This window comes from Myiozetetes cayanensis, unplaced genomic scaffold (genome assembly GCF_022539395.1).
Source record: "Myiozetetes cayanensis isolate MyiCay16 unplaced genomic scaffold, myiCay2020 scf3, whole genome shotgun sequence".
Taxonomy (NCBI): domain Eukaryota; kingdom Metazoa; phylum Chordata; class Aves; order Passeriformes; family Tyrannidae; genus Myiozetetes; species Myiozetetes cayanensis.
The window spans coordinates 73,335,893-73,363,616 of NW_026087521.1; the positions used below are offsets into that span (position 1 = coordinate 73,335,893).

At 44.6% G+C, this 27,724-nt stretch overlaps 1 protein-coding gene and 1 long non-coding RNA gene across 2 annotated transcripts; one reads left to right on the forward strand and one right to left on the reverse strand.

The window, feature by feature from the left end:
• Window positions 1-66: 66 nt before the first annotated feature.
• Window positions 67-9,666, reverse strand: LOC126644814 (killer cell lectin-like receptor subfamily F member 1). The gene is made up of 7 exons (XM_050324592.1): window positions 9,585-9,666; window positions 5,051-5,122; window positions 3,542-3,640; window positions 2,840-2,974; window positions 1,731-1,882; window positions 930-1,042; window positions 67-302 (listed from the first exon to the last, which is right to left on the reverse strand). The coding sequence occupies exons 1-7, from the start codon at window positions 9,664-9,666 to the stop codon at window positions 167-169; spliced, it is 789 nt and encodes a 262-aa protein (XP_050180549.1). The 3' UTR covers window positions 67-166.
• LOC126644824 (uncharacterized) lies at window positions 8,549-26,959 on the forward strand. Its single transcript, XR_007630021.1, has 6 exons — window positions 8,549-8,576; window positions 19,324-19,491; window positions 20,053-20,149; window positions 23,512-23,592; window positions 25,422-25,567; window positions 26,343-26,959. It is a non-coding gene; the product is annotated as an uncharacterized LOC126644824 (long non-coding RNA).
• Window positions 26,960-27,724: the final 765 nt, after the last annotated feature.

The window sequence follows — 27,724 nt, forward strand, 5'->3', positions numbered from 1 at the left end:
TCCTGTGACGTTTCATCGCTGACACCTGACAACTTCTGACTTCTTGGGGAGCACAGGACAGCAAAATTCCACGCAAGTCTCCTTAAAATTATTTACATCACAAGTTGGTTATTCAGTAAAATGGGTCTTCTGACAGAAAGCTCTGCCTGTTGTCTGGAAATTTGGCTCAGAGCTCCAGCAAAGTTGCGTTCTTCTTACAGATCCACTTCTTTAAGGTCTGGCAGTTGTCTGCTTGGATCACATTTTTCCTTCTGTAAACAGCACAGTTCTTGTCAGTCTCAGTTCTCCTTAGATCTGTCCTGCTGAGGGAACAAAAGGAGTGCAGTGAGCTGTCAGGTTTGGACTCAGTACTGAATTCAAAATACTGGTTAAAATCACTGGTGGAATCCTGAGTGAGGGGGTTGGGTGATGCCCTTTTGGTAGCCAGCTTGGAGCACACACAGCAGCCAGGAATAGGTGGGATGGGCAGCCCCAGCAGGGACTGCTGGCTGCTGAGGGATGGGTACTCGGGAGCACGAGGGTAAGGAGGAGGAGGAAAGCTCCACGTGCAGCCACAGTGCTGAAGGACCCTTGGGCTGCACAGATCCCAGCACCCCCCATGGGACAGGCAGCACGTGGGCTGTCAGGTGAGAGAGTCTGTTGACAGATTTCAGCAGGAGAAGTGTGTAATAATGTCTCTCAGCATTAACATATACATGAACTGTGGCTGGGCTTGGCCTTGGAAGCAGAAAACATCTCCAGAAGTGCCCTGCAGGAACCAGCTAACCTGGAACTGGCTGTGGAATAGACTCTGAGCACGTGCCTGAGGCTGCAGGGTTCCATCTGTGCTTTGGGAAGTTAGTCCAGATCCAGGGCTGTATTTCTAAGCAGAGATACCATATCTTTGCTATTGCCAAAGGCAACACCCCACCCCCCTCCAAAATCATCACCTGTTTATTTGTACTCTGTGATCTCCAGCTGAACTCCATCGTTTCTTCTTGTCTTGAGTCTTCATCTCGATCCAGATATATTTGGGATCTTTCTCTTTATTGTCTATGAATTCCTGTGGAAAGAGTAGAAGCCTGTTAACCCACAGAAGAGCTTTCCTGCTGTGTGCAGGTCACTGTCCTGTCTCAGGCACAGCTTTTAGTCCCTCCCATGGAGAGCAAGGGCAGGGATCCAGCCACTGAAAACAAGCATTACAACAGCCCATACACGTGATCAGCCACGGTTTTAATTCAGGCTGATGAGCTTTCTGACAGCTCTCAAACAACAGACAAAAAGGCAGTGATGCCCCTCACCCTAGTGGGACAGATTGCAAACCCTGGTATTTAAGGTAAAAGACCTGTTCCTCGGGGAATTGTGAGTTTCTCAGAACTCTTTGCTGGTACCTTGCTATTCTTTTCCCGAAGGAAAAGGAGAAGGAGGTTTGGCTGTTTGAATTTCCATTTAGTGGTTGAATCAGACCTCTCTTCCCAGAGCCAAGCAACAGAAATGGGTGAAAAGTCCCCAGCATTTCCTCCTCCCAGTCAAAACTACTCTGGTTTGCGTGCTTGGCATCTCTTGTGCTTCTCCTTTTCAGCTCTACTCTGTTGACACTCCCAAAACAAGTTCCTGTTGATAGAGAGATAGATGCTTTGCCCTTGGTGGGGTTCTTGCATGTACACCTGACATGTGATACCTTTTCTCTTGGAGAAATGTTTGGCTGAGGCAGATGCCTGCTGTGTTTCCAGGGCTGCTGCAAGACTCACCATCTCGATTTCATCTTCAACGACAAGAAGCTGGGATTTCCTGGCCAGACACTTTTTCTGGCTGTCATCCCAGCTGCTGGCCTCCTCAGAGAAATAGTAACATCTGCCCCTGTGCAGCTGCCAGCCGGGGGGACAGAGCTCACACGTTGTTCCTGTGGATGGAGAGAGGGGGCCATCAGCTCTGCCGTGACTCGTTCCAGTTGCCTCGTGGCACTTTATGCTCATGTGCCACAGAAGTTGCCAGTCCACACTCCCAAAGGTGCATTTCCTGTGTGTGGAGAGAGGTTTGAAGGCTCCAGTGCCTTGTTCCCTCAGCTTCCCACTCCCGTGCCGTGGTGCCGTGGACATCTGCACCTCCACTGGCACATCCCGGGCTCCCTCTCCACCTCCCGGTGCACCTGCCCAGTGGAGAGCACTGGGAGGACCTGGAGGGCTGCAAAGACACTTTTTGTCCTTCCACACTCATGAAGAGACCCTGTGGGATGTGACAGGATGTGTGGGAGGGGGTGGATTTGACACATGATGTGACCAGGCTCATGAGATGACGTCCAAACCACTGTCCATGAGGCTGGAGAAGGAACTGTGTTCAGTAAGTGTTAAGATGCTTCCCAGGTCAGCTTCCCATTTCATGTAGAACATGTAGGAGGAACATTTCCTGTGTCTTCTGTCTTGGCTTCCTCTGGTGTTTCAAAGGAACAGCAAAGGATCAGCCCTCAGAAAAAAATACCCTCTGGTATTTGCCAAGAAAAAGAAGACCAGGAGGGTCTTCCCCTGCCTGACCCTTGCAAATGGACAGAAAAGCTGAATTCCTCCCCCTGTTTGTGAACCATTGGTGTCTGGAAAGTGTTCTCCAGGCCAAGGGCAGGATCTACAATATATGGTATTTCTGACAGCAGCTCCTGGCAGAGAGAAATGTAAAGAGGAGAAAAACTATTGCCATTAAAATGTAGTTTAGATTCTGTTATCACTTCCCTGCAGGAACACGATGCTCCCTGGGTGGTACCAGTGAGTTCCCATAAACTGCAGGGTGTCAGAGAAACGGGAACAGAGACAACAGAAGTGTGCACACAGCGTGTCCTGAATGCTGTGAGAGGAGTAACTTGGCTCACCCTGCGCATCCTCACACAGTTCCTCCGTGAGCCATTTCAGGAGCACTGCAGGGAAGGTCTTCTCTGAAGAAAAGCTGGTGCTGTTCAGACCATACTGGGACAAACTTTCTGATTTTCCTGCTCTGCCCTTCAAAACTTGAAGAGAGAGAGAAAGAGTGATGAGGGTTAACAACCAGGATAAGGAAATGCAGTCTGTGTACCCAGTGCTGCAGTGTGAATGTGAGGATGTGTCTGTGTGTGTACACTGCTGGTACACACAGTCAGTTATGCACAGACTCAGGGAGTGAGAAAAAGATGCTCATGTGATGGCCTGGGTTGGAAGGGACCTTAAAAACCATTTCATTCCAACCCCTGCCACGGGCAGGGACACCTTCCACTAGCCCAGGTTGCTCAGAGCCCCATCCAACCTGGCCTTGGACACTGCCAGGGATGGGGCAGCCACAGCTTCTCTGGGCAACCTGTGCCAGGGCCTGCCCACCCTCCCAGGGAACAATTTCTCCCTAATATCCATTCTAAAGCTACCTTCTTTCAGTTTGAAGCCATTGTCCTGTCACTCCAGACCCTTGTAAACAGTCTCTTATTTCCCATATTTGTGTACAACTTGACACCTTCAGTGCAATACTGAGGGGATTTTTCTTCCAGCCCATGAGGTTTAACCATGCCTGTGAGGAGGAGACGAAGCAGCTGGCAGGGTCTACTCACATTGCTTGGCTTGTGTGGCTGTGATTCCGAGCAGGACGAGCACGAGGGCTCCCAGGACCAGCGCCACGTAAAACCAGGCTGAGCACCTGTGTGGGGAGCCTGGAGGGAGGCAGGAGGGAGGGCAGGTTAAGGTCTTGACATTATTAAAATGAACACTGCCTGTACATAGGCCAGTTCCTTCTGTGGAAACAGCAGAGGAATCATCTGCCTAAAGTCAGCCTGGTGCTTGAGGAATGCAGGAATATTTTACTTATTAAAAATCCGTGTCCATTGGGCATATGTGAAAGTGAAATCTAAATATCTCGTCAGACCAAGAAAGGGGTTTTCAGTCATTCCATTAAGAATTCTCACTTCCTCCTTGAGTTACTTTTCTTGAGCATTGCCTCCTCCCACCTACCTGTCCACAGCCCACAAGACCCTGCAGAGCAGTTCAGGGAAAGTGTCAGGGATGCTCTGTGGTGTCAGGGATGCTCTGTGGTGTCAGGGTGGTCTGTGGTGTCAGGGATGCTCTGTGGTGTCAGGGATGCTCTGTGGTGTCAGGGGTGGTCTGTGGTGTCAGGGATGGTCTGTGGTGTCAGGGGTGGTCTGAGGTATCAGAGATGCTCTGTGGTGTCAGGGATGCTCTGTGGTGTCAGGGGTGGTCTGTGGTATCAGGGATGGTCTGTGGTGTCAGGGGTGGTCTGTGGTGTCAGGGATGCTCTGTGGTGTCAGGGGTGGTCTGTGGTGTGTTTATCCTCTCTGATCTCAAGTGCCTGCTCTGTGGCTCAAAGCCAACTTCCCTGAGTGCACAGAAAAGGCAAACCCCCATTCTGACACCATGGCACAGGCAACAACCTCTAAGCATCTCTCCAGCTGCTTGGCATTCGTCATCTCGTGAGAGTGAAACCCTCAGGAAGAGGCAGAAGCCGAGGAAATTTGGGGTCAGGGTGTCAGTTCCACCAGACAGAGTTGCACTGTCATCACTTCCCTTTTCCTGACCTTGCCTGCGTGAGATGAGCAACTGCTCCATCCTCTGGCTGCCTGGGATATGAGCTGTAATGTTCCTCTTTCCAGGGGCCTGACCTTGCCTGGCAGGCAAGTCCTTCAGTACAGGAAGGGTGGAAATCATCAGTGCACTGCCAGCACACCGAGAGCTGGGGATTAACCTGCTCCCAAAGCCAAGTGCATCCCTGTGACTCTTTCCTGCAGAGACATTTACAGGAGGGTTCCTAAAAAAATGTGGAATTTTACTTTGCTTTGCTAAATTTTCAATGTAGGACACAAAGGCATTTTTAAAAACGAGATTTGAAATGCCTTTCGACACTGTTTTTACAAGGGAAGTGTGTTGCCTGAGAACCCAGCAGACAAAAACCCACTGGACAAAATGAAAAATCATTTTTTTATGAGAGAGTGAAGGTGAAGACTCTTGATAGAGGGTTTTACTGTTGGGCAATAGGAAAGACTGAATCTATAATAGGAAAGACTAAACCTATAATTAGTAACCAAACAAAAATAGCTAAAATACACTACCAGGAGAGGAAGTCTCTGGTCTGCTGTTGGGTTTCGTCTTCAGGCACAGCTCGGCGTACGTGATGGTGTTTCCTGTGAGGAGCAGAGAAATGCTGACATTTGTGGTTGTGCAGATCATTAAGTGGAGAAACAGCAAAGGATTACGTAGAAGACTGAGTCTGTATGAAAAGGGGGGTGTGTTTCCACAGCTGCTTGTTCAGCTTTTTCTTTTTTTTCTAGGAAACGACAGGCAAGGTGATGATTTATCGTTTCCTGCTGCTGTCAGGAAGTCAAATCCTCCTCCATAATCTTTGAACTACCCAGGTCCTGTGTGGCTGGAGCAGGAGGCAGACTACCAGCCTGGATGGATAAGATCTGGATCCTATCCACAGCAGACATCCCAGCTGCTGCTAAACCATCTCAAAGGGGCTTGAGGGGCACCTGAGCCGCGAGTGCTTTGTGGAGCAGAGAGGTGCCAAAGGGAAAACTGCCACCCAGAGAAATGCTCCTGCAGCAAGGTAATGGATTCCTGGGGCATTCCTGACTCGGGAATGTTTATGCCAGGATATTGCATGGTGCCTGGAAACGCAGGGGAAGGGGCCTGATGGTTGGAGACACGCTTTTCCAGGTGCACATGGCCAAAACAAAACCAAAAAAAAGGCATAAAGGTAGCATGGTGTGGGTCAGATGCCTATGGTTTCTTCCTGAGCATATATTCAATTTTGTTTAGCTGGGTATTTTGCAGTTAGTTTTCATCTTTCCAGAAATGGAGATATTTTATCAAGCTGAATCAAGAATAAGCTTCTGTGCTACTGCCTTTGTTTGTGGTCACTGGGGCTTTCAAAAAGAAGGGCCTCGTGTTGTAAAATCTCACTGATCAGGGAAAAACTTGGCAGAAAAAGAGAATCTCCTTAGGCTAAAATGGGGTGTCATCTGATATGAGAATTGCTGAAGTGTGGAAAGGCTTTACAGCAACAAAAACGCTGAGGACCTGATTGGCAAAAAAGGTTTATTTGTACAGGTGAGATATTCTATGCTTTAGGGAACCTGACCTAATACACTTGGCTGTTTCCTTTGTTTCAGTTTATTAGTTCAATGATCCAACAGAAAATTTGTAAACTATATTTAACTGTTCTCAAAAGCAGATGCCCATGAAAGTTGTTCTTCTTAGAATGTAAATTATTTTCAAAAACCAATCAGGGCTTTTAAACTTTTAAATGCACTGTAAATGGAGACATTTCTAAACTAGTTACTTCAGACAATCTACTACTATTCTACTATCTCTCAAGTAAAGACCTATTCCTTTAAAGAATATCTCTAAGTCTGTAAGAAAAAAATACCCATGCAAGCTGAATATTTAAAAAAAATTATTACTTCTATACCAGTGTGTTTTGGCACATGATTATTTGCATGTGAAGTCCTCAGATGTCAACAGGCAGTTTTAAGATACCACATAGCCTTAATTTTGCAAGAAGCTTCCACACCCTTTACCTAATTCAGCAACAAGGAGCCCTGGTAGTAGGAGGAGATCTCTGCCACTTAGTAAAACTGAAATTTCACTTCATTTCCCTGAGCCAATTGTCAGGTGCAGAAAAACATCTCCACTTAGTGGAAGTTCCTGCTTAGTGGAAGTGCAGGCAGGGAGTGCTCCTGGCAGGTTGTCCACTATGGAACATTATGGGCCACCCCATCCAGGGGGAACTGGGGGAAGCTGGAGAGAGTCCAGCAGGACGCAGACCTGGTGAAGAGGAGGTTAAGGAGAGGAACAAGAAGCTAAAGGGGACAGCTCATAGCAGGCTACAACTGCTTGTAGGCTAGTTTGATGATGGAGTAAACTCTTCTTGGTTTGGCTTTCTGCCAAGGAAAGTTCCAGTCTATCGAGTTTATCCCAGTAGTTTCCCATGAGTGAGCTTTCCTTATCCCTGGACTGCAAACTTTACACATTCCCTGCAACTGTGCCACCAGTGCTTTTTCGTATCTACTCCCTATCCTCAGAATATACACTGAGTGGAGTTTGAGATGAGAACTCCAAGAAACACTGCGTAATTTGACCAAATGAAATCCCTTTCTCAAGGATGGGGAAAAGCTGAAGAAAAGATCTGTAAAGGGACTTTCACTCTCAAATCCAGATTTTACAAATTTAAACCACCTACTCACCTGCTAGAGAACACTGGCAGAAGTTCAGCTCCCTGCATGTTTACCTTTCCTGTCCCTCAGAGCTTGGCAGCAGCTCTACCTTAGCAGAACAAAGCTGTGCCCCCTGCCCGTGTTTTTTAGTATCTACTCCAGTAAATTGACTCTAATGATCTGAAAGTTGCCCAGAATGCAGCCAGGAGGAGGTGGGCACGCTCCACTTTCCGAGATATTTGAAGTCCTGCCTAAAGTCTGGGAATCTGCCACTCAGGATGTTCACCTGCTGAATTTTCTGTAGTGGTTAAATTAAACCTCCTTAGCAGTGAGAGTTTGAACCAGGTAGTGCCTTCCCTCAAGGTGCTTCTTTTTCTGCAAGGCAGTCAGTCTGCCTGAGGGAAAGACTGGGATAAAATCTGGGAAAGGGAGGGATGTGGCTTCTAGCCATCCTCAGTGGGCATTTCAACAGGTCCCAGGGTCAGGATATTGCCAAGGGACACACTGTGACATTTGCCACAAGGAGCTCCATCGCCTTGGAGCTGAGACCCTCACTTGGAGAACCAGCTTCAGATTCCTGCTCCGAACTATTTTAATAGCAACAAACCCCTTGTTGGTACATGCTGATCATGAGGACAGAGAAATAATTGTCATCAAGTATTTCCAGCATGTTCTATATTGATATGAGCTCCAGTACTGCTCAGTGCTATCTGGTGCTTGTTCTGTTTGTGCCAAAGTGAGCAGAAATATAATTGCTAATGAAATCTGTAAGTAACAGAAAGGTTAACAAAGCAATAAATAAAGGCAGCCCTGTAAGTTCAAGCCCAGTCAATCAGTTATAAGAGTGAGGGAAGGTGATACTGGGAGTTATAAACAGTGAAGAAAAGATTATTTCAGGGATTTGTGTCCCTATATAACTTTAAGACAGCATAACCAAGACCTGTAGTAATTCTGGGTGGATCTCTGGCACCCATGTTTTTAAAGGAGATGGAAACACTGGAGTATGAACAGAAAAGCATCCACACAAATAATTAGCATTTTTGAGAAGTTAAATATTTAAAAGCAAAAGGACACTGAGAAGTTACTTGATTTTTCTGTCAGTGACTTCATGTGAGAAAATACTGAGAGTTAAAATCTGTCTGACAAACGTTTAACAAGAACCATCCAGATATTAATGAAAAATTTCAATGGAAATTAAAGCTTGCCCTGCTCAGATTCAATCCCTTCCTTTAGACAGCATGATTAAGGGATGTTTTGGGATGTCTTCAAATCAAGATTTGATGTCTGCCTCTCTTTACAAACAAATTATGTCAGTTTAGATACTGGGCAAAATTCTGGGCAAACCCTCTGTGCTTTATATTGCACAGGCTACCATATCAGTACAAACAATATCCATGGATGCAGGAACATACAGTCTAAGGTAGGAGTTCCTATTTTATATATTATTTATATATAATACAATGAAACAAAAATATAATTTTTATTTTTTAGAGACAAGTCTTGGAAAAATATATTTAAAATATCATTTTCTGTCATTTAAGTGCATGTATTTAGAGCACCATCATCACTATTCATCTACATTGTAACTAGAACATCTAAAAATGCTCATTACACAATGTTGTTTCCTTAAATGATTAAATACATGAAGTACTAATGAGCCTTGAAAGCGTGAAAATACGCTCTTAGTCTGATACTACAAACATTTTCTGTTTTCTTATAGTGAGAAGTTGTCATTCATATTTGCTGTGATCCAGAATTTTATCCAAATGTTTTCATGAATGAATTTATTTTTTTTTCCAAGTAGTAGAAATGTTACTTCTAAAAAAAATTATTGTTTAAATCATCTCCTTACCCTGAATGTTGACTTAATTTGTTTCAAATATATGAAGGGATCACAGACTGATAATTTGGTTCTGGAAGAATCGCTATTGGAAAATTAAAGACAAAGAGCAGGAAGGTTTTAGGATTCATTCAGTACTTCCTTCAGTGACAGTGACTGCCCTAGTTTTCTGATTTACTAATTAATTTAACACTCCTTTCCCATGAATTCTTCACTGATCTGATTTTTGGACTAGGTAGTAATTCGGTGGAGCGTTGTCTTGATCATGTTGTTCATTTAAAAAGAAATATTATGCCCATTGTTCAAAAATGAACACTTTTTCTTCCTCATTCTGTTCCTTAAAACGAGGCACCAGATCTGAGCCGCTGCTCCTCAGTGGTTCTGGCTCAGGAGCAGCTTTGCTGACCTGCACCTCGGGAGGATTTCTCCCACTGTATCCAACTTTTCACGCTCCCCATCCTTCTGCACGCAGCACCTTGTAACATTCTTCTAGTTTTATTCAGTGACAGTGCTGGGTATGAAAGAGAGAGAGGCAGAGAGAGCGTGTGAGAGCAGAGTGCCCAGCCAGGAGGGGATGAGGAGTTTTACCTGGAGCTGGTGTCCCAGAGGGAACGTGTGCTCCTTCCCTCGGCAGCATTGCCACGTCCGCGTAGGTGACATCCCCTGCCATCGATGAGCCAGTCCCTCCGAGCTATGGAAAGAGCAGCTTTAATGCAGTGGGTTGCATCCTGTGTCAGCCTTGCCTGCCTCCAGAAGTCACATACACCGTGCTATGGCTCTGAGGATGGCTGAGAAACATCAAAAAAGGAAGGAAGTTACTCCTTTCAGTGCAGCTTCAAAGCCTATTTGCAGCCATTCTGCCTCTTCTTGTGTGGTCTCCTGCCCTTCAGAACACAGGAGAAAACAAAGATTAAACCCCATTCTTTTTAATAATATATATTAAAAAAAAAAATCTTTTTGCTGGAAGCAGAGTGAAGTTCCTAAGGAATAATCAAAAATGGGCTTTCCCAGGTCCAGCAGATTTGCTGCTTCTCGTGAGAAGAGCTAAAGCAGTACAATCCATGTTGTGCTGGATTATCCTCATGTCCATGACCTTACACAGCCTATTCACCTAAAAGGAAGATAAATAAGATATAAATCAGTATCAGATGTTTTGGGGTTGATGGAACTGCAACCACACAGCTATAAAAATGTAATTCCGATTCTGACCTGCTCCACCCACAAAGCACTTGAATGGCTTCACGACTGGATTTAGATGGTATTGATGAGGTATTAAAATTAACTCAAAATAAAATTAAAAGTAATATAATTGGTGCTTTTTACAACGTTTCAATACTTTACTGTCATAGTAGCTCCTAAGCTGCTTGAGCTATTCTCTGCTTGACCCAGCAGCTCCTCAGGCAGAAAACCTGAGTTGCCTTTAACTCCTTATTCATGACCCACCTGTTTGCTGCAGGATATTTTGATGACAGGGTTTTTTCTCTTCTATTTGGGGCTGGTGGGGTGAGGCAAACCTCACAGGTTTTAACTGAAACTTAAAGAAGACCTTCTTAAACCTACAAATTCATTTCAGAGCACACAGCTGTGTTGGTGCACTGTCCTGACATTTCCTGTTGAAATGGTTTTGTGCCTTATTCCCACTTAGGAAATTCCCTCAGAGTTCAACAAACAAACCTACAAACCTACATGGGTCAATTGAAAGCAATGCTTTTATTCTGTGATAGAGCCTTTCAGCAGTTTTTCTTACATTCAACGGGACTTAAAATGAAAAGGAAAAAAAAAATAAAGTTTGGATTTGTAATCTTACATTACTGATCTTTTTCCCTTCTGATGTTCAACACTGGTAACAGTGTTAAGTGCAGTAACAAAGAGGGGAAAAAAGAACCTTTGACAGTCATGGAACAGATTACTCAGAAGTGCTGCTCAAGTATTATTTATATGCTAGGTATCTAAATCCTTATTTATACCCACTGATAAACCGACACTGTGAGCTGGATACCAATGAGGTTTGATCCGTGGACACCCACATGGCAGCCCTATCACCAACCCCAACGTGAAACAAAACTTGTCCTCTGATTGAATCAGTTTCCATCACTTCCCCTGAACCTCTCACCGTCCTCTACAGCAGGATATTTATTAGGCCTGAAATGGAAAAAACCCCAACAAAACCAAAAACAACCAAAGCAAAAAATAACCGCAAACCAAACCCCACTTTCCTTATTGGGAGTTTTTTTAAACTTTGGTCCATAAAGGAGAACCAGAAGGCTTGCTTGAACTCTTGGGCTCTCTTTCCATCACTTCACATACACTTAAGCAACCTTTTCTCAAGTAAGCCCCTCCTAAATTAGTCCAAATCATCAAGATGTGACCATGTATGGTCAGGGTACACACAGGTCTTCGTGAATGAGTGGAAAAAAGCAGTGTTTCTATTTTAAGGGAACATATCTTCCCCTCTCCTCTGAAAAACACACTTTCAGACAGAAGGGCAAACTCACTAAGTGTGCAGTGCAGACCAGGCAGCTGCATCCTCTCTGCCTGAGCAGATTCTCACTTGCCTGAAGAAAATTAGGAATACACAGAGTTATTTTCCAGAGCAAACTTCCAAACAACCATAAGCAGTTCTCATTTGGGATTTGAAGCCCACATGCTGTGCTCACAGCTGGGACAGACAATGAAAAGGAAGGTGAATTTTAATTTTTAGAAGGAATAGACAAGTAGATGCCTTTGCAAGACATTTTTCTTAAATTCTTTCTTTCCTATTGGAAAGCTGTCTTCTTTTTTCTCCCTTTTAAAACCTACAGTGCACTGCCACAGCATTTTCATTTGCTACCTATTTTCTTTAGTGTTAATAGTTTTAGCTCTGTTAGTACTTTAATTAATTTCTATTGTTTTCATTTTGAATTCAGTCATTCAAATAGAGCAAACCCATGAATTCACCAAGATAAAGGAAAAAAAGAGAGTAGTCCTTTTTGTTACAGTATTTTGAAGTATCTGGGAGTTTGACATCATTCCATAGCAAGGATTGATTGTTTTTTATTCCTGGGCAGCAACACTGTCCTGGAACAGTGAGTACCCTACAAATGTATGGCAAGACAGTGATTTTACCATGTTAAAGTTTATTAGAGAATTCACCAAAAAAAGATATGCCAAAGAGATGGATCCAGAAGGAAAACTGAGGCGCATGGAGGACATAAGAAGGTTAAACCAAAACCTCCTGAGTTATTACTGAGGGTTTAGTGCCACACAAGCAGAGAGCGGCTTTGGGGAAGCACCAGGGGAAGTTCAAGGAGTGCAGCGTGTTCCACCTGTGGCAGAGCTGGAAAAAAAGAACACAGAGCTGTTTATGAAATAAGTTTGTCAATTAAGTTGAGCTCAAGGCTGTTTGCAGGTTGGCAGTAGAAACTGATACCAACACTGAGGGCAGAAGGTGAGAGACAATCACAAGCCTTGAAAATGCACATCACTGCTTAAACAGAAGGGTGAAGCAGTTTGGTCCCAAAGACCAAGCCAGTGGAGCAGTCCAGGAAAATGCAGGCATGCTTACATTTAAACATAATGTTTCCATGGAATTTTCTGAGCATGGGTATTTTCTGAGTACCTACGTTTGGTGTGCGTTGTGTTTGTGTTTTTTAGAGATCACAAACCTAGTTCCTCTTGTTTTTTCGCACATTCAGAGAACTGGCTTTGTTCTTTCACCTTGCTTCTTGTTATTCAAACAGACTTCTCGCTTCAAATTATTTTATTTCACCAGAAAGAAAACTTCAAAGCCACTTACATGCAAATATAAAAATGCTATAGCGCTTCCTTTTCTTCTGTGAAGGCCAGTATATGTTTTAACTGAAAAAAAAAAAAAAAGGGGGCCATTCTGGGAAATGCAAATGAGCATCCCCTCCTGGCAACATGGCACTGTCAATTCAAGCCAAAAACATTTGTGTTTTTTCTTTATTTCAGAAGGCTATTCATGTTCCTTCTACCGAGATGATAGATCCAGAGGATGATGGCAGAGCTAAACAACCAGGCACAAAGGGCTGTGAACAGCAAGAAGACAGACTAGGAAAAGGCAGGTGTGGAAATTAAGCAAAAGGAGAGGACTATAATGTCTCTTAAGTTGAATGTGAAAACATAATAAAACAAACAAACAAACAAACAAAAAACCACAACAAAACCAACCAAACAAAAAAGAGAGACTGAGGAGCAGCTTGCAAGCAATATTAAAAAAAAACCCACCTCCCCTTCTTCAGGAGCAGGGAACCTGCCAGTAGGTCTGTAAGATAATCAATTTATGAATAAGATAATCAATTTATGAATAAGGGGTAAAAAAAACCAGTGGTTTTTTGTACGTGTTTGCTGTGGAGGAACCTGGGGAGGTTCCCATACTGGAATCTTCTTGGGCAGCACATGAGAGCCTGTGTCTCAATGAATGTCAGTGAAAGAGGTTGTGAAACAACCCATGTAAATTAGGGGACCCGAATGGCTGAGGTCAGACGGGCTCCCAATGATTTTTGAGTGCTCTTGGGAATGTGGAGAGGTCCCAGCTGACTGGAAGCTGCCAAACATCCCAATTTTTGAGGAAGGCAAGAAGGTTGACCCTGGAAACTACAGGCTGTCAGTCTCACTTCAGTGCCTGGTGAAGTTGTGGAGAGGATTGCTCTGGGAAATATTGAACAACACCTGAAAGATAATGCAGTCACTGGTCACAACCAGCACAGCTTCACCAGGGGAAAGTCCTGCTGACCAAACCTGATTTCCTTTTAGGACAAGGTGACCCACCTGGCTGATCAAGGGAAGCCAGCTGATGTGATCTTTCTGGATTTCAGTAAAGCTCTGGATACTGTCTCTCACAGGATCCTTCTGGATGAAATGCCCATTCCATAGCTGGATAAACTCATCATGTGTTTATCAGAAATGCAGCTCATAAAGCTGGTTGGGAACTACTTTTTTAAGAGAGGGAACTTTCCACAGACACTTCCAAAATTACCCTTTTCCCCTTCAAATTCAATTACTTTGGCCATTAGCTGAAGTCTCAAGAAGTGTGATGTCTTTGCATTTTATCCCCGCTGCCACAAACACAAGAGAGCTCCCCAGAATTTGAGTTACTGGGGTTATCACGTAGAATAAAGCTTCACATAGGAATTCCCAAATCCTCTGCTGAGAGTCACAATCTTTTCCCAGTGTAAGTCTCGCTGCTCATTGGATTATGATGTTTGCACCTGTTCTTTGAAATTCAGCAGCTCTATTAAGCTAGGAAGCCAGACCCCAATTTCTAGATGCTGTAATGTTCTGTTAGGTCACTGATGCCTCCCACAAACGATAAAAGTCACATGGAAATCCTGAACCCCGAGAGCTCAGAGTTTGGGTCACACAACTGGTGGAGATCTTTTTGCAAACGTTTAGGCTTCGTGTCCAAGGAATCTCTTTACGTGCCTAAAAGAAACAATGGTTTTAGCAAATCTGAGCGGTTTGTGATCACAAACACAAGCATGTGTTGGGGAAACGAACCTGTTTGACTCTCAAGTGTAACAGCATCTACTTTGGTAAACGTTTTAATGGCGGTGTGAACATCTCCAAGGCGCAACATGTAAGAAAACCCCACACCTCTCAAAATTCCTCTTCAAAACAGGCGTCGTGTAAATGAAGATCAAAATTCCTGTAAGTGGCATTGACAGTGTGCAAAGAAGCAGGAAGCTACCTAGAGATTTTATGATACAGATCAAAGGACATTAAAGGTGCTTTAATAGAATGTAGATGCTCTCACACAGTCAGAACAGAAATAAGAGGGAACAAATTCTGCAGATCTTTCAAATTACCAGTTCCCGTGGCAGGTCTTATCAGGTAACAGATATTCACAAGCTCAAAACCATCCTCATCTGCAGCACCATGGTCACAAGGCACTTTTTCCACCCCTTGCTCTGTCTTTGGATTTCTTCTGCAACTTTCACCTTAATTTTACCTTGTTCAAAGCAGCCAGGAGTAAAGTGCTATGGTACAGAATCATAGAATGGTTTGGCTTGGAAAGGACCTTAAAGATCATCTCTTTCCAACCCCCTGCCATGGGCAGGGACACCTTCCACCAGCACAGGTTGCTCAGAGCCCCATCCAACCTGGCCTTGGACACTGCCAGGGATGGGGCAGCCACAGCTTCTCTGGGCAACCTGTGCCAGGGCCTGCCCACCCTCCCAGGGAAGGATTTCTCCCTGATATCCAACATAAATCTATTCTTTATCAGTTTGAAGCCATTCCCCCTTGTCCTGTCACCACGTGCCCTTGTGAAAAGTCCCTCTCCATCTTTCTTGTGGACTCCCATCAGGCACTGGAAGGCTGCTGTGAGGTCTCCACACAACATTCCCTTCTTCAAACTGAACAACCCCATTTTTCTCATCCTGTCTTTGTAGGAGAGGTGCTCCAGCCCCTGAAGCATCTTTGTGACCTCCTCTGGGCCATGACCTGTGGAGCACCCAGGCTCATTTCCTAAGCAAGTCCTTGTAAAGCTTTCTCCCTGGGAAATAGGTCCACATTTAGTCACCGCCTCCTATCTGTGGGTGATTTTAAGAAAAAGAATGCAAATAGTGCCTGAGAAGGCTTTTAGATGACCTGATTTGAGCCACCAGCAAATGCCACTGTGGTTTCAGCAACCTTTAAGCCTCTGAGTAATGTGAAAATGGGTGCTGCAGGAAGTGGAGGTAAAGTCTGCAGATGGGCACCTTCTGTTCCCTCCTTGCCAGGGCTGAGATGAGCTCTGCTTGTCACCTCCGTGGCCTTCCAGCTGTACCAGGGCTGGCTGGCAGATTCACTGGGACAGAGGTGAAGCCTTGAGAGTGAGGATTAACAATGTCTGTGATGCTGGTAAATCACCCCCCTCTTCTCCTTCCTCAGAATTTCCATTTGCAGCCCTTACCATGTCACAGTCAGGGCAAGTTCTTTAACCTGCAATTTATTTGCAGTTGGTGCTCTCCTTGTTGCAGGAGGAATCCCTGCAAAGGGGATGGGAAGACTTAATTTGAATGACTGGGGACTTTGAGATTGATGCCTCTCAGAAGTGTCACCTGTTTTTTAGGTTTCATGGCTGGAAAATATCTGGAATGGGATATTTGCAAGAAGGAAGGGACCTGTTAAATGAGTTTTTATGCATTTAGCAAATGAACCCTAGAAAAATGACAATTCTGCTGACCTTCAACAATCACTCACGAGTAAACATTTAGACCTTCCCACCTCTGTCCAGCAGTGTCTGAACCAGTGACTGCAGTGCTTGTTTATTTAACACAGTGTGCCTGTGACACTGCTGCTGTATCAGCCACTCTTGGGTAATTCCCTCCCTCTGTAGCTTTCTGTGTACAGGTGTTACATGTCCTCAAGTAACACCTGATTCTGAACAGCAATTTCAGAACAGAAGGAGGGTGACTGTGTGCAAATATCACTGACTGGCAAAACAGCTGCTTGTGCTGCCTGGAACCTGCTGATCTCAAGGGAAACCTTTCTTGTAACAATGAAAGTGCTCCCTGAAAACTGCCAGCGTGGGGAAGGTCTTTGGTAACAGAAAACAGCTTAGTTCAACCTAGAAAAACACAGTCCAAAATCTGTAGTTGTACTTGGGTGCAGTTTATTCAAGTTTATTGATCACCTTTTTGCCTCAGAATCCCAGAGGGAACATCCAAGGCAAAACAGCCAAGAGCCCCAAACTGCCTCCCTCTCAAATTGCCTCTTCCCAGGAACTCACTAAGGGAGCTCTCCACACTGTGAGTTTTTCAGACTCATTGCATTCCTCTTGGTATTCTGTTTGTACCAAAATTAATTATTTACATGAGTCATAAACGACCTGCACAGCTTTTGAAATGCAGAGTCCTGATTTCATTGGCACCAGTGGAAAGCAGAGACAACTCAGTGCAGTTGCCTCTGGAAGCTCTTGGGTGTGAAGCTGGGACTGCTCCAGGAGCAGTGTCCCTCCAGAGAGCTCTTTCCCAGAGGGTTCACATCTGGTGTTTCCTGTCGTTAATGGAACACCATCCTTACCTGAGCCAGCCAGGCTTTCATTGACTGCAACGGAAAGACAACAACCCCTGAAAAAAAATTGGGGACTTTATTCACTGTAGAATTACAACTTTTATATCTTTTCATTCCCTAATGTGCCAATAATGCCAGATCAAAATTATACAATCAAACATAAGTTATCCCAGCTCGCCTATGGTAGTTCAGGTGAGCTGAGCAAGGGGCAGATCAGAATTCCACAGTTTGCCTCTTTAGGCCCTTATCCAACCTAAGGTATGGTGGAATACGAGTCAGAAAAAGAACAGAACAAACTGTTATGATGTTTCCTGCAAGAATAACACAGCTTTCACTTTGTTTATCCAAAATTTCATGAACAAATTTTCACAGGAAATAGGTCTGAAGTACCCCTGCTTCCAGTGGGATTTCACAACCACTCTGAGTTTATTTAATGCATCATAAAATCTTTAAAATGAAAGCTTTCTGAGCATTGTGCATAAAATACTGCATTAATTTGTTTGGCCAAAGGCAGATGATTATTAATTTCAACCCAGCACCCCATGGTTGTTATTGATGCTGTTTATGGCATACACTGTAGATGGATCTGCTCAGACTTAGGGAGACCTTCAAATGTATGAAATCAGGTTGTCACAGGAAATCTCACCTTAAGCTTTCCCCTGGTAACCACAGAAAAACAATAATATTGTGTGTCTAGTCTCCCAGGCAGACTGTGAATCCCCTCAAAACATACTTTCCACTCCTGGGCTGTTGCTGCCCTTACAAAGAATGAACAGAACCTGGTAAGACACTAAAGAGAGTGAAAGGAAAATACTATTTTAATGCCATTCTCAGTGGCTGTTGTTTTGCTAGTTCAGCTCTAGTCAGCTCATCAGTTCATGCTCAGAAACTGAAAACTCAAAATGATACAATGACCTATGTCCATGGAGATTTATATATGTAAGTTATGTGCTTGTTTTGGACGTAAATGATATGAATTTTTTCTCCACAGTGAAGAGTTCAAAACCATGAAAAAACCAAAAGGCTTTCCACAGATTGCCCCCTTTCTACTCTGCCCCAGTGCAGGGATAACAACCTGCTATTATCTATTTCAGGGAGGTGAAATGCTGGATTTTTTAGCCTAAGCCAGGGGATTTCCTTTAACTAGGGGTTTGTAGCGGAGTGACCCTGGCTGGGTGCCAGGCACCCACCAAAGCTGCTCCATCACTCCCCTCTGCAACTGGGCAGGGGAGAGAAAATATAGCAAAGAATTCCTGGGTTGAGACAAGGGCAGGGACAGATCCCTCACTGAGTACCATCATGGGCAAAACAGACTCGATTTGGGGATATTAACTGAATTTATTGCTAAAAAAAAAGTCAGAGCAGGGTAATGAGTAGTAAAATAAATCTTAAAAAGACCTTCCCCCCCACTCCTCCCTCCTTCCCAAGTTCCCCCTCCTCCCCTCCCAGCAGCGCAGGCAGATGGGAACAGGGGAATTCTGTTCCCTGTAGGGCCCCTCCCATGGGAGAAAGTTCTTTTCCAGTGTGAGTCCCTCTCTTCCACGGGGTCACTCCTGATGGGCTCAGCCTTGGCCAGTGGCAGGTCGGTCCTGGAGCTGTATGGAATTGGCTCTGTTGGACAAGGAAGAAACTTCCAGCAGCTTCTCACAGAAACCACCCCAGAAGCCCCTCCTGCTACCAAAACCTGCTATCTTCATTTACAACCTTTATCTTCCAGGCTTCTTTCTCCTTCACACTCCACCTGTCTCTGACAAGTCACTTTATGCAACTCCTGCTCCTTCTAAACCATGTGCAGTAAGGTGCAGTAGAGACATCTAGTGCCTATTTCTTGTAATTTAAAAGCAAAGGATTAATGTAAGAGGGGAAAAAAACCTTCTTCCTAACCCTTGAAATTCCCTTTACATGCTCGCCTCAAATCCACTGACAAAATAATTTTGCCGGTTCTGGGCTAATTAATACACAAGATGGAAAACAGTGATCAAACATCACTGGCCCCTGTGCCTCCACAGCTTGGTGTTTAGGTACCAAAACAAATCCCTTCCTCATCTTATTTTGCTGAAGAATCTTCCTCAGAACATCTTGGCTGCAAAATCAAGCAACAAATGTCTTTTCCAACTGAATTACCACCTACCAGCTAAGGGAAGGGTAGGATGCTGGAATTAGAAGGGGATGGATTTTGCAGCAGGAATAGGGCTGGAATTAGGTGATCTTTAAGGTCCCTTCCAACCCAAACCATTCTAGAATTCCATGTTCCTTTGAACAGAAATTCTTCAACCCTGAGATCTTCTGCTGACAAAATCTAAGCTGTTCATTAACTTCTGCTTTCCAGTTAGTAAAGAGAAATGGGAACCTCCATGGTCCTGTCACCTTCTCCTGAAAGGTCAGAGGAATGGTCCCTGAATGTCCCCGAGGGAGCAGCTGAAGGAGGCAGCAGCAGCAAGGTGTGTCCTCCGTTCCTGCAGTGTCCCAGGCTGCTGCTGAAGGACCTGGCTCCAAGGTAAGAGCTTTGCATGTGACCACTCCCTCAGTTCTGTCAAGTGCATAAAATAATGAAGATCAACCTGATGGTGCTTGTCTGCCTTGCCAGAAACCTCCTGTCTCAAGAGGAGGACTCCTGAGCCATGAACGTGAGCCAGCCCGTTCTTGATGGGCCAGAGCTACTGAAAATGCCCTCAGCATGCAAATTCTTCCACTCCCTGGAGCCTGCCCAAGGATGGCGTGATGTCAAATGCAAAAACTCACCTGCAACCATCTCGAGTTCCAAACAAAAATCAGATGTGGGCTGAAGGCTCCAGTTTATGAGAAAGGTGATCAAAATCAGAGCTCTGCTGTTTTTAACAGAACATACACCATGAGAAGGGAATTGAGAATGAAGAACTGCTTGCCAAAAGCTACAAGGCGAGAATTCACATTTGAAAAAAGAAAAAAAAAAAAAAAAAAGGGTTCTGGTTTCCTTCCGTTTTACAGACACCCAAACAGTTGTTTTGACCTCATGTGGTGTGGTGGAAAGCGGCCAGAAATAGGGGATGGCACTTCAGTGAGTCCATTTTGATTGCAGGTCTGAAAGCAGCTCTTCAAAATGGCAAGTGAGGTGGTTTATGCCGAGGTACCACCCAAGGAAAGAGCACATTTCGCTTCAGAAACTTCAGATGCAGGTAAAAAAAAAAAAGAATGGAATCATGTTAATAATATTGATAACATTAATAACTTAATGTGACTTCATTCTCCCTCTGCTCGATGCCACGTTCTTAAAGCTTTCATTCTTTTCTTAGACCATTCAGAAGCCATGCTGAAAGCATTTTGATAACTATTGATAGCCTCCTCTGTCTATTGCATATCTGTTTGCTTGGCAAATTCATATTTATTAACAGAATAAAGACGGAATTCTAGCTAAAGTGAAGACTGACCCTTAAAATCCCATTCTGGGTTTCAGTAGTACGGCTGAAATGTGCTGTTTCTGGGAAAAAATTGATGTTCAGACATTGAAGACATTTACACAGATTACTGGAAACTCATTGACAGCTGAATGGACTCCTCTCTCCTGCAGTGCATTTGTATTTTATATCTTAGTTTGTTTCACTTTCTTAGGCACCAGAAATAGTTTTAAATTCTAAAATGAGAGGTCTGTTTCTATTTCTTCCTCTCTTTCTTTCTTTCTTTCTTTCTCTCTCTCTCTCTCTTTCTCTCTTTATCTGTCTCTGTCCCCCTCTTTCATTTCTAAAAGTTCTACGGTGAGAAAACTGCAAGTCAAGATTTAATAGAAGTTTCTGTACTTTTGAAAACTGTTAACCCTCCAATTTGTGTATGACCTGCTGATATCTTCAGCTGTAAAACTCATTACTTAAAAAACTTATTTTCAAGTAATAAAGTGCAAAATACAGCTGTTAATGGATAAAGGCAGGAAATAATTCATGTTTTTAAAACATATATTTCACCAGTATGAGGTGCTTGGAAATTCAACATCTAAAAAAATTTCGTGGGCAGTTATGAGGCTAAATAAGTAACCAAATTCCATGCAATGTATTTTTCTTATGCTTTAGAGTAGGACAGCATGGTGTTTTGAAAAAAAATCTTTTCAGTTGCAATAGTTAAATATCACCAATTCCTGTCACTTCTCTTAATCTTGCATCCCTTTTGGTGTCCTAATAAATACTTTGTTTTAATATCATCCTAAAACACTGCCTTCCACAGACTGTTTATAATATCTTCCATGAAGAAATACTTTGAATTGATCCTGGATATGACACCTATTAACAGCATCAGCGTGTCCTACTGAGACATAGTGAAAAACCCTCATCTATCTATATAATTAATATTTATTCACATTCTTATATTTATAAAAATTTCCATTATCCATTCTTACAACCTCTCTCTTCGATTTCTGTGTGTGTTCCATTGCTTTCATACTCGAGAGCACCAGTGCAGCAAACTGAGCCCTCATTTTCGGCCGAACTCTGTTAAACTGATCTGACTCCCTGGCAGCTGCACGGGAAAGATGCTTAGTTCTAAAAGAATGGGTTAGATTCCACATTTCTTGTAAGTCTAAGGTAGATCTCAGCAGCCCTGGCACCCTAGGAGGTTGCTTTCCTTCGGGTAAATTGCTATTACAGAGTGTTCAGAGGGATGTTACCTATCACCCACCTGCCTGAAAAAGCTCAGGAGACCTTGCTGTCTTAATCCATACATACCTGACATCAGGTCATTGATACAGCAAGGCTGAATTTGCTCCATTGAGACAAAAATAATAACCTAGGCCATAAGAAAAAGGGGGGATGCTCATGCTGCCCTGCCTGTGAGCATTTTTTTGTTACACACTTCAATGTTTGTGCTGCCTCACCTGATTTCGTGGCTCTAAGTTTGCTCTTTTTCCCCACAGCCACTACACTTGCCCACTAGTCAGTCTGCAACCTGCTTCTCCTCTGCCTTCAGCTTCTGCTTTCTTGTCTTTTTACGTGAGGAGGGCAGACCTTTTGACCTCCAGGCCTGGACGTGTCCCACGTTTTGCATCGCTGAAGTTTGCATTTGCTCGTCCTCCCCGTGCCACTTCAGAGATGAATCTGTTTGGTTTCTCTCTTAAGATTAAAAAAAACCAAACAACAACATATTTCATACATTATCAGCAAGCAAATTTGATGGAAGAAGCTCCTGGGAAATGAGGTAAAACATGCAAAGCAGGCAACCTCCTAGGCGGTGTTTTGCAGTAGATATAAAAATATAACTCCTTCGTTCCTTCTGCTGCCACACCTACCGAAAACTGCTGTGAAACACATCTTGTCACTCACCTCTTTCCCTCTCCCTCCTGCTCTGACGTTCATCCTTGGATTTGTCATCACCCAGTGGAGTGTCACAGGGCAGTTCACCATCCCATTACACCTGCAGTCATCTTTCCACTTGTGCCTCTTCCCACGAGCCTTCCTGATGGCACAAAATTGCTGAGTTGGGCCAGTGGTCCTGCAGACATCCCCGGGGCAGTGAGATGCCCTCTGGGCACCCCTTTCAGTGTATGAATTTGAAAGCACTGCCTGTGTGATGCAGCTCAGCTAAATAACAGGGGTCAGGTACCTAAATATCATCTTTACCTTCCTTGGGCTTTGCATCCAGGAGTGTCCCAACCATCCCAGTGGGTACTGGGCCATAGGAGGGTTTTCTACTCACTGACCACCAGATAGGGAATGGGGACATCTCTGCCCTGTCACATTTGAAAGCCTATATATTTGTAAGACTATAGAAAGTTCTGGAGTGCTTCCACAGGCCCCATGCATGGAAAGCAGCAGCTGGAGGAAGATCATGTGGTGACCAGCCATTAATAAAAATCTCATTTAAACACGTGGAGGGGTGAAACTGAGGAAGAAAAACCCGTGGGTGAAATGAAAATAGTGTGTTTATATTTTACACACATATTAAAATTACATTTCATTCATTAGGGATGGGGAAATTGCCTGTCTTTGCTCTGTGCACATGCTTTGTTCCAACAGGAGTTGTGCTCCTCCCTGTGAAAGAGGAAGCAAGACAAAAGGACATGTTTTGTAGCCATGTACAAGACCTGAGTTCACTAAGAAGAAGTTTATTGAGAAATAAACACCCCCAAAAAAGTTGCCATTGATTAACTTCTGCTTAGAGATTGACAGAATGTACAGTTGTGTGTAAAAGAAGAAAAATTAGAATTAATAATAGAGTAGTTCACTCTGTGACAACCTATGGTCACCTAGAAGGGTTTTTTAAAATTTTCATAGATTTAATAACTGAATAACATTTCCTTAATTTATTTTATTTTATTTTACTTTGGAAAACTGCACAGCAGGACAATTATTTGCATGAAGTCTCCTGGTAATTTCTTTTTGGCACATTTACTCAGTGACAGGAAAAAAAGAAAAAGTAATAAAGCAACGTTTCTTGCATGTTGTTGCTCTTCTCACTTTCCCAGAGAGGGTCTGATGCTGCAGGGGATTGAGAGCAATGAGAACGGCAAGGGCTGGCCTTGGGCAGGTTCTAATTGCAGCACTTTCTGTCCCTGCAGGTGATGCAATCACATACGCTGAGGTGAAGGTGAAATGGAGATCTGACAGACCTGACAGCACACCCGAAATGACACATTCAGGTACTGCAGCACTGCAGGACACTTCACCTTTTCTCTCTGTATTTCATCCTCTCTGTATACATCATAATCACATAGTTACACACAGTGGAGGAGCTGGTTAGGGCTAAGTGCCCAGAGAGGTGTTGATGTCAGGGAGAAATTGTTCCCTGGGAGGGTGGGCAGGCCCTGGCACAGGTTGCCCAGAGAAGCTGTGGATGTTCCATCCCTGGCACTGTCCGAGGCCAGGTTGGATGGGGCTCTGAGCAACCTGGGACAGTGGAAGGTGTCCCTACCCATGGCAGGGGCTTGGAATGAGATGATCTTTGTGATCCCTTCCAACACAAACCATTCTGCACTTACAACAAAGCTGAGCTACTTTTACAAAGTGATGGCCAGGAAGCAAAAATTCTGGACAGTGTTTTGACAAGTGTCAGAAAAATTGTGTCTATCACTTCTTCAGTTAAAATGTTAAGATACATTAAACTTTCTCAAACTGTGTAAGTAAATTTTGTTCTGCAAAGTGAAATCGTGTCGTGGACATGAGTTTTAACTCTTGTGTGTGAGGTGAAAATGAAGTAGAGAATGAAAGAAAATACTGCATTCCTGCCATGCAATAAGAGCACTGAAGATATTTATAGAGAAAAGTGGTAGCTGTGGCAAATGCTAGTGTGAACAGGTATTTCCACTGGGGTTTTCATTTGGCCTTACAACAAGGAAAAGAAACTGAAAGCTTCAGATGGTCTTTCTGACTAAAAGTGGTGGTTGGGCCGATGAGAGAGTGGGACAAGTGGAGATCTCAGTCTGGCTGTTACAAAGGCAAAACCAATTTACTGCTTTCATTGAAATGCCCTATGATTTCATCCCAGTGAATCCAGGGTGGGAATGCAGCATGAAAAGTGTGGTCAGTAATACAGTTTTAATATATGGCCATTGACCCATCTGGTTTTTGGCTGCCTTTTTTTAGCCCTCAATCCTCGCTTCCTCCCTCTGATTCTGTCTACACTGTACAGGTTTTCAGAATTTTGTTCAAAGAGTATCAATATATGCTGTAAATATGGATAACTGCTATAGAAGAGCTCTGTCCCTTCACATTCTTCACTGCAACCTGTTTAAAACCACAGAAGTCAGATGTATGTTCTAATTCTCCTTTAGATTGGTGGGTGGTTTACATGGAAAGTATGAAGGAATGGGGATCTAATGAACACAATGATCCTAGTCAGGATTACAGTTGGAGCAGAAAATGAGGGAGGGATTTAAAGACTATAGAAACAAATATTTCTTTGTTGTGCTTTAAAATTATGGTAATCTGGAAAGAGTCTCTAGAATTGCAAATTACTTATGACACCTTTTTTTCAAAGCCTGAATGTGAACTTCAGGATTTTCCTGTGGGTCTTCAGTTTTGTAACCTTAGGAAAATAACACAACCATTGCAAGGCATTTTCCAAGGCAAAGGCAGGGTATATTCCAGAGTGGGAAGCACTGGCAGCACTGTGTGCACACAGCAAAATGTTGACATAGCGGGGTTGGTAAAACTGTGCTCTGCCACAGAAGGTAAGAGGTCATGTTTTCAGGTGTTTTCTCAACAGCTATGATGATTAAAAATTAGGACTTGCCAGGAAAAGGGCTCTTCTGCCCCTGAAAATGTGATTTGATGTATTCACACAGATACATGGGGGTTTGTGTCCATATAAACCTACACACACATACAGGTGTTAGATCCATAGCACCCAGTGTGACACACTCCTGCTGAAGGCCTGGGTGCAGTGATTTTGCATCCTCCCATACCTCAGAACAAAAGCTGACTTGCTTTGTGCCCATAGTGAGACCCCTGTCCCTTGTCCCTTCGGCAGTGACCTGCTTGGAGAAGTCGCACTGGTGTTTCGTTGTTTCTGCCCTGGTCTTCACTGCAGTGGTTCTGCTCATCACTGTCATCCTCCTGGCAGTGAAATGTCCCAGCCTCTGAGGGGGATGCTGACATCCTGCTGACACACACGGGGTAAGCCATTTTTAACCATGTCCTGTTTTCATACCACACACTTGCATTTATCAGAGGAGGTGCACAGAAGCCCCCAAACCAAATGTTCAGAGCATGATAGAATATGCTGAGTCGAAAGGGACACACAGTGATCATCGAGTCCAACTCCTGGCCCTGCAGAGGACCATCCCCAACAACCCCACCATGTGCCCAAGAGCATCATCCCGATGCTCCTGGAGCTCTGCCATCCCTGGTGCTGTGCCCACTGCCCTGGGGAGCCTGTTCAGTGCCCAACCTCCCTCGGGGAAAGAACCTTTTTCTAACATCCAACCTAAACCTGCCCTGACACAACTTCAGGCAATTCCCTCAGGTCCTATCACTGGTCCCCACACAAAGGAGATCAGTGCCTGCCCCTGCTCTTTCCTCACAAGGAAGTGCAGTTTGGGATTTGAAGGCAATCAGGACAACAGTTGTTTCTGTCACTGTCACCTGCAAGTACCTGCTATCACTGTTATGTAGCTTATTTTGTATGGTCACCAGAAATACTCTCTTCCTGCAACTACAGGTGTAGGCAGAAAATAACTGGCTGTTCCACTCCCTGGTTATCTGCTGTGTGACAGACCATCTCCTTCCTTGGTCCCTGAACACCCCAGCCAAGAAGGATCTTCTAAGCCCTCCACTTTTCCTGTCTTTGCCTTTCACTGCATCCCATTTCATACACTCTCTAGCAGCTACAAAACCTGACAGAGAAAAGGTGGGTCAGTGAGTTAACATTTATCTGCTTTTCCTTCTGCAGGTCTCAGAACTCTTCCTGGGTGTGAACCACTTTCTAAGACGATCATTTAAAATGACCCAAATAAATAGTAGCTAAATGTGGAATGAAACCCTCTTTTTTGTAGGCATGAAATTCCACTTGCCCTCAGCATTCCTTGCTATTCTTTAAGTTTTATGACCAGAGCATGAACCAAGTGTTGATTGCCTTAACACATCACCACAACCTGCATTAGGTAATGAGCATAAGCAGAAGCTGAGAGCAGAGTGTAGTGTACTTAAATATCCATTTGTACAGAGACTGTAAGACTGGGAAGAGATGTGGAATTCTTACTTTAATATCAGCATGCATGAGTTAGTTGAAACATTTGGATTTGTATTACAACTTTTTCTGTTGAACATAATAATTATTCTGATCTTGTTCCAAGAGGCTTTACGATTTCAGATTTATGACCTGAACATGCTGCTTTTTAAAGCAATTGAAACCTGGAGTCTTTTTCTTCTGCTGGTTTGGCAGTGCTCCATGTGTCCCTGGGGGAGAACTTCAATGCTATGAAGCAGAGGGAATGATGGTTTCAACTAAAATTACTACAGAGTGCTTGGACCCTGCTTGTTGAGTTCAGGAGTAGACACAGGTCTAGCCATAAGCATAAGAGTGTGCCTTATCACCTTGCCTCGGGGGAGACAGGGCTGATTCACATTCCCACGTCCCATAATCTGGGATCTGGACTAGGTAAATGGATTGAGATCAACGGTATGAGGTCCGGTGAGGAGCTCCTCAGGGAGCTGGGAGCACTCAGCCTGGAGAAAAGGAGGCTCAGGGGGAACTTCTCGCTCTCTCCCAGTCCCTGACAGGAGGTTGCTGCCGGGTGGGGGTCGGGCTCTGCTCCCAGGGAACGAGTGACACGATGAGAGGACAAAGTCTTAATCTTCACCAGAGGAGGTTGAGGTTGGACCCTGGGAAGAATTCCTTCTCCGAAGATGTGATCAGCCATCGGAAGGGGCTGCCCAGGGCGGTGGTGGAGCCACCGTCCACGGAGGTGCTGAAGGAGAGCCCAGACGCGGCACGCAGTGCGGGTCCAACTGAGGCGGCGGGGATCGGTCACGGGCCGCACTCGGCTGTCCCCACAGGTCTTTGCCAACCTGATCGATTCTGTGAACGGAGCGGGTGGTCGCTCCTGGGGGTTTTTTCCCCACTCACCCGTCCCCGTGGGCCGCCTCTCCCCCGTGCCGGTCTCCGCGGCAACCCCGCGGCCGCGGCTGCGGGCGGGGCAGCGCCGCCCCCTGCTCGCCAGGGCCGCCCCCTGCTCGCCAGGGCCGCCCCCTGCTCGCCAGGGCCGCCCCCTGCTCGCCAGGGCCGCCCCCTGCTCGCCAGGGCCGCCCCGCACCGCGGCGGGCGGAGCGTCC

What these genes read in the sequence shown, in the direction of transcription:
- LOC126644814 (XM_050324592.1), bottom strand. Translation starts at nt 9,666, where the DNA reads ATGGCAGGGGATGTCACCTACGCGGACGTGGCAATGCTGCCGAGGGAA. An exon ending in CTCTGGGACACCAGCTCCAG is followed by an intron (nt 5,123 to 9,584) that starts GTAAAACTCCTC and finishes TGCTCCTCACAG; the next exon opens with GAAACACCATCACGTACGCC. An exon ending in AGCCACACAAGCCAAGCAAT is followed by an intron (nt 2,975 to 3,541) that starts GTGAGTAGACCC and finishes TCTCTCTTCAAG; the next exon opens with TTTTGAAGGGCAGAGCAGGA.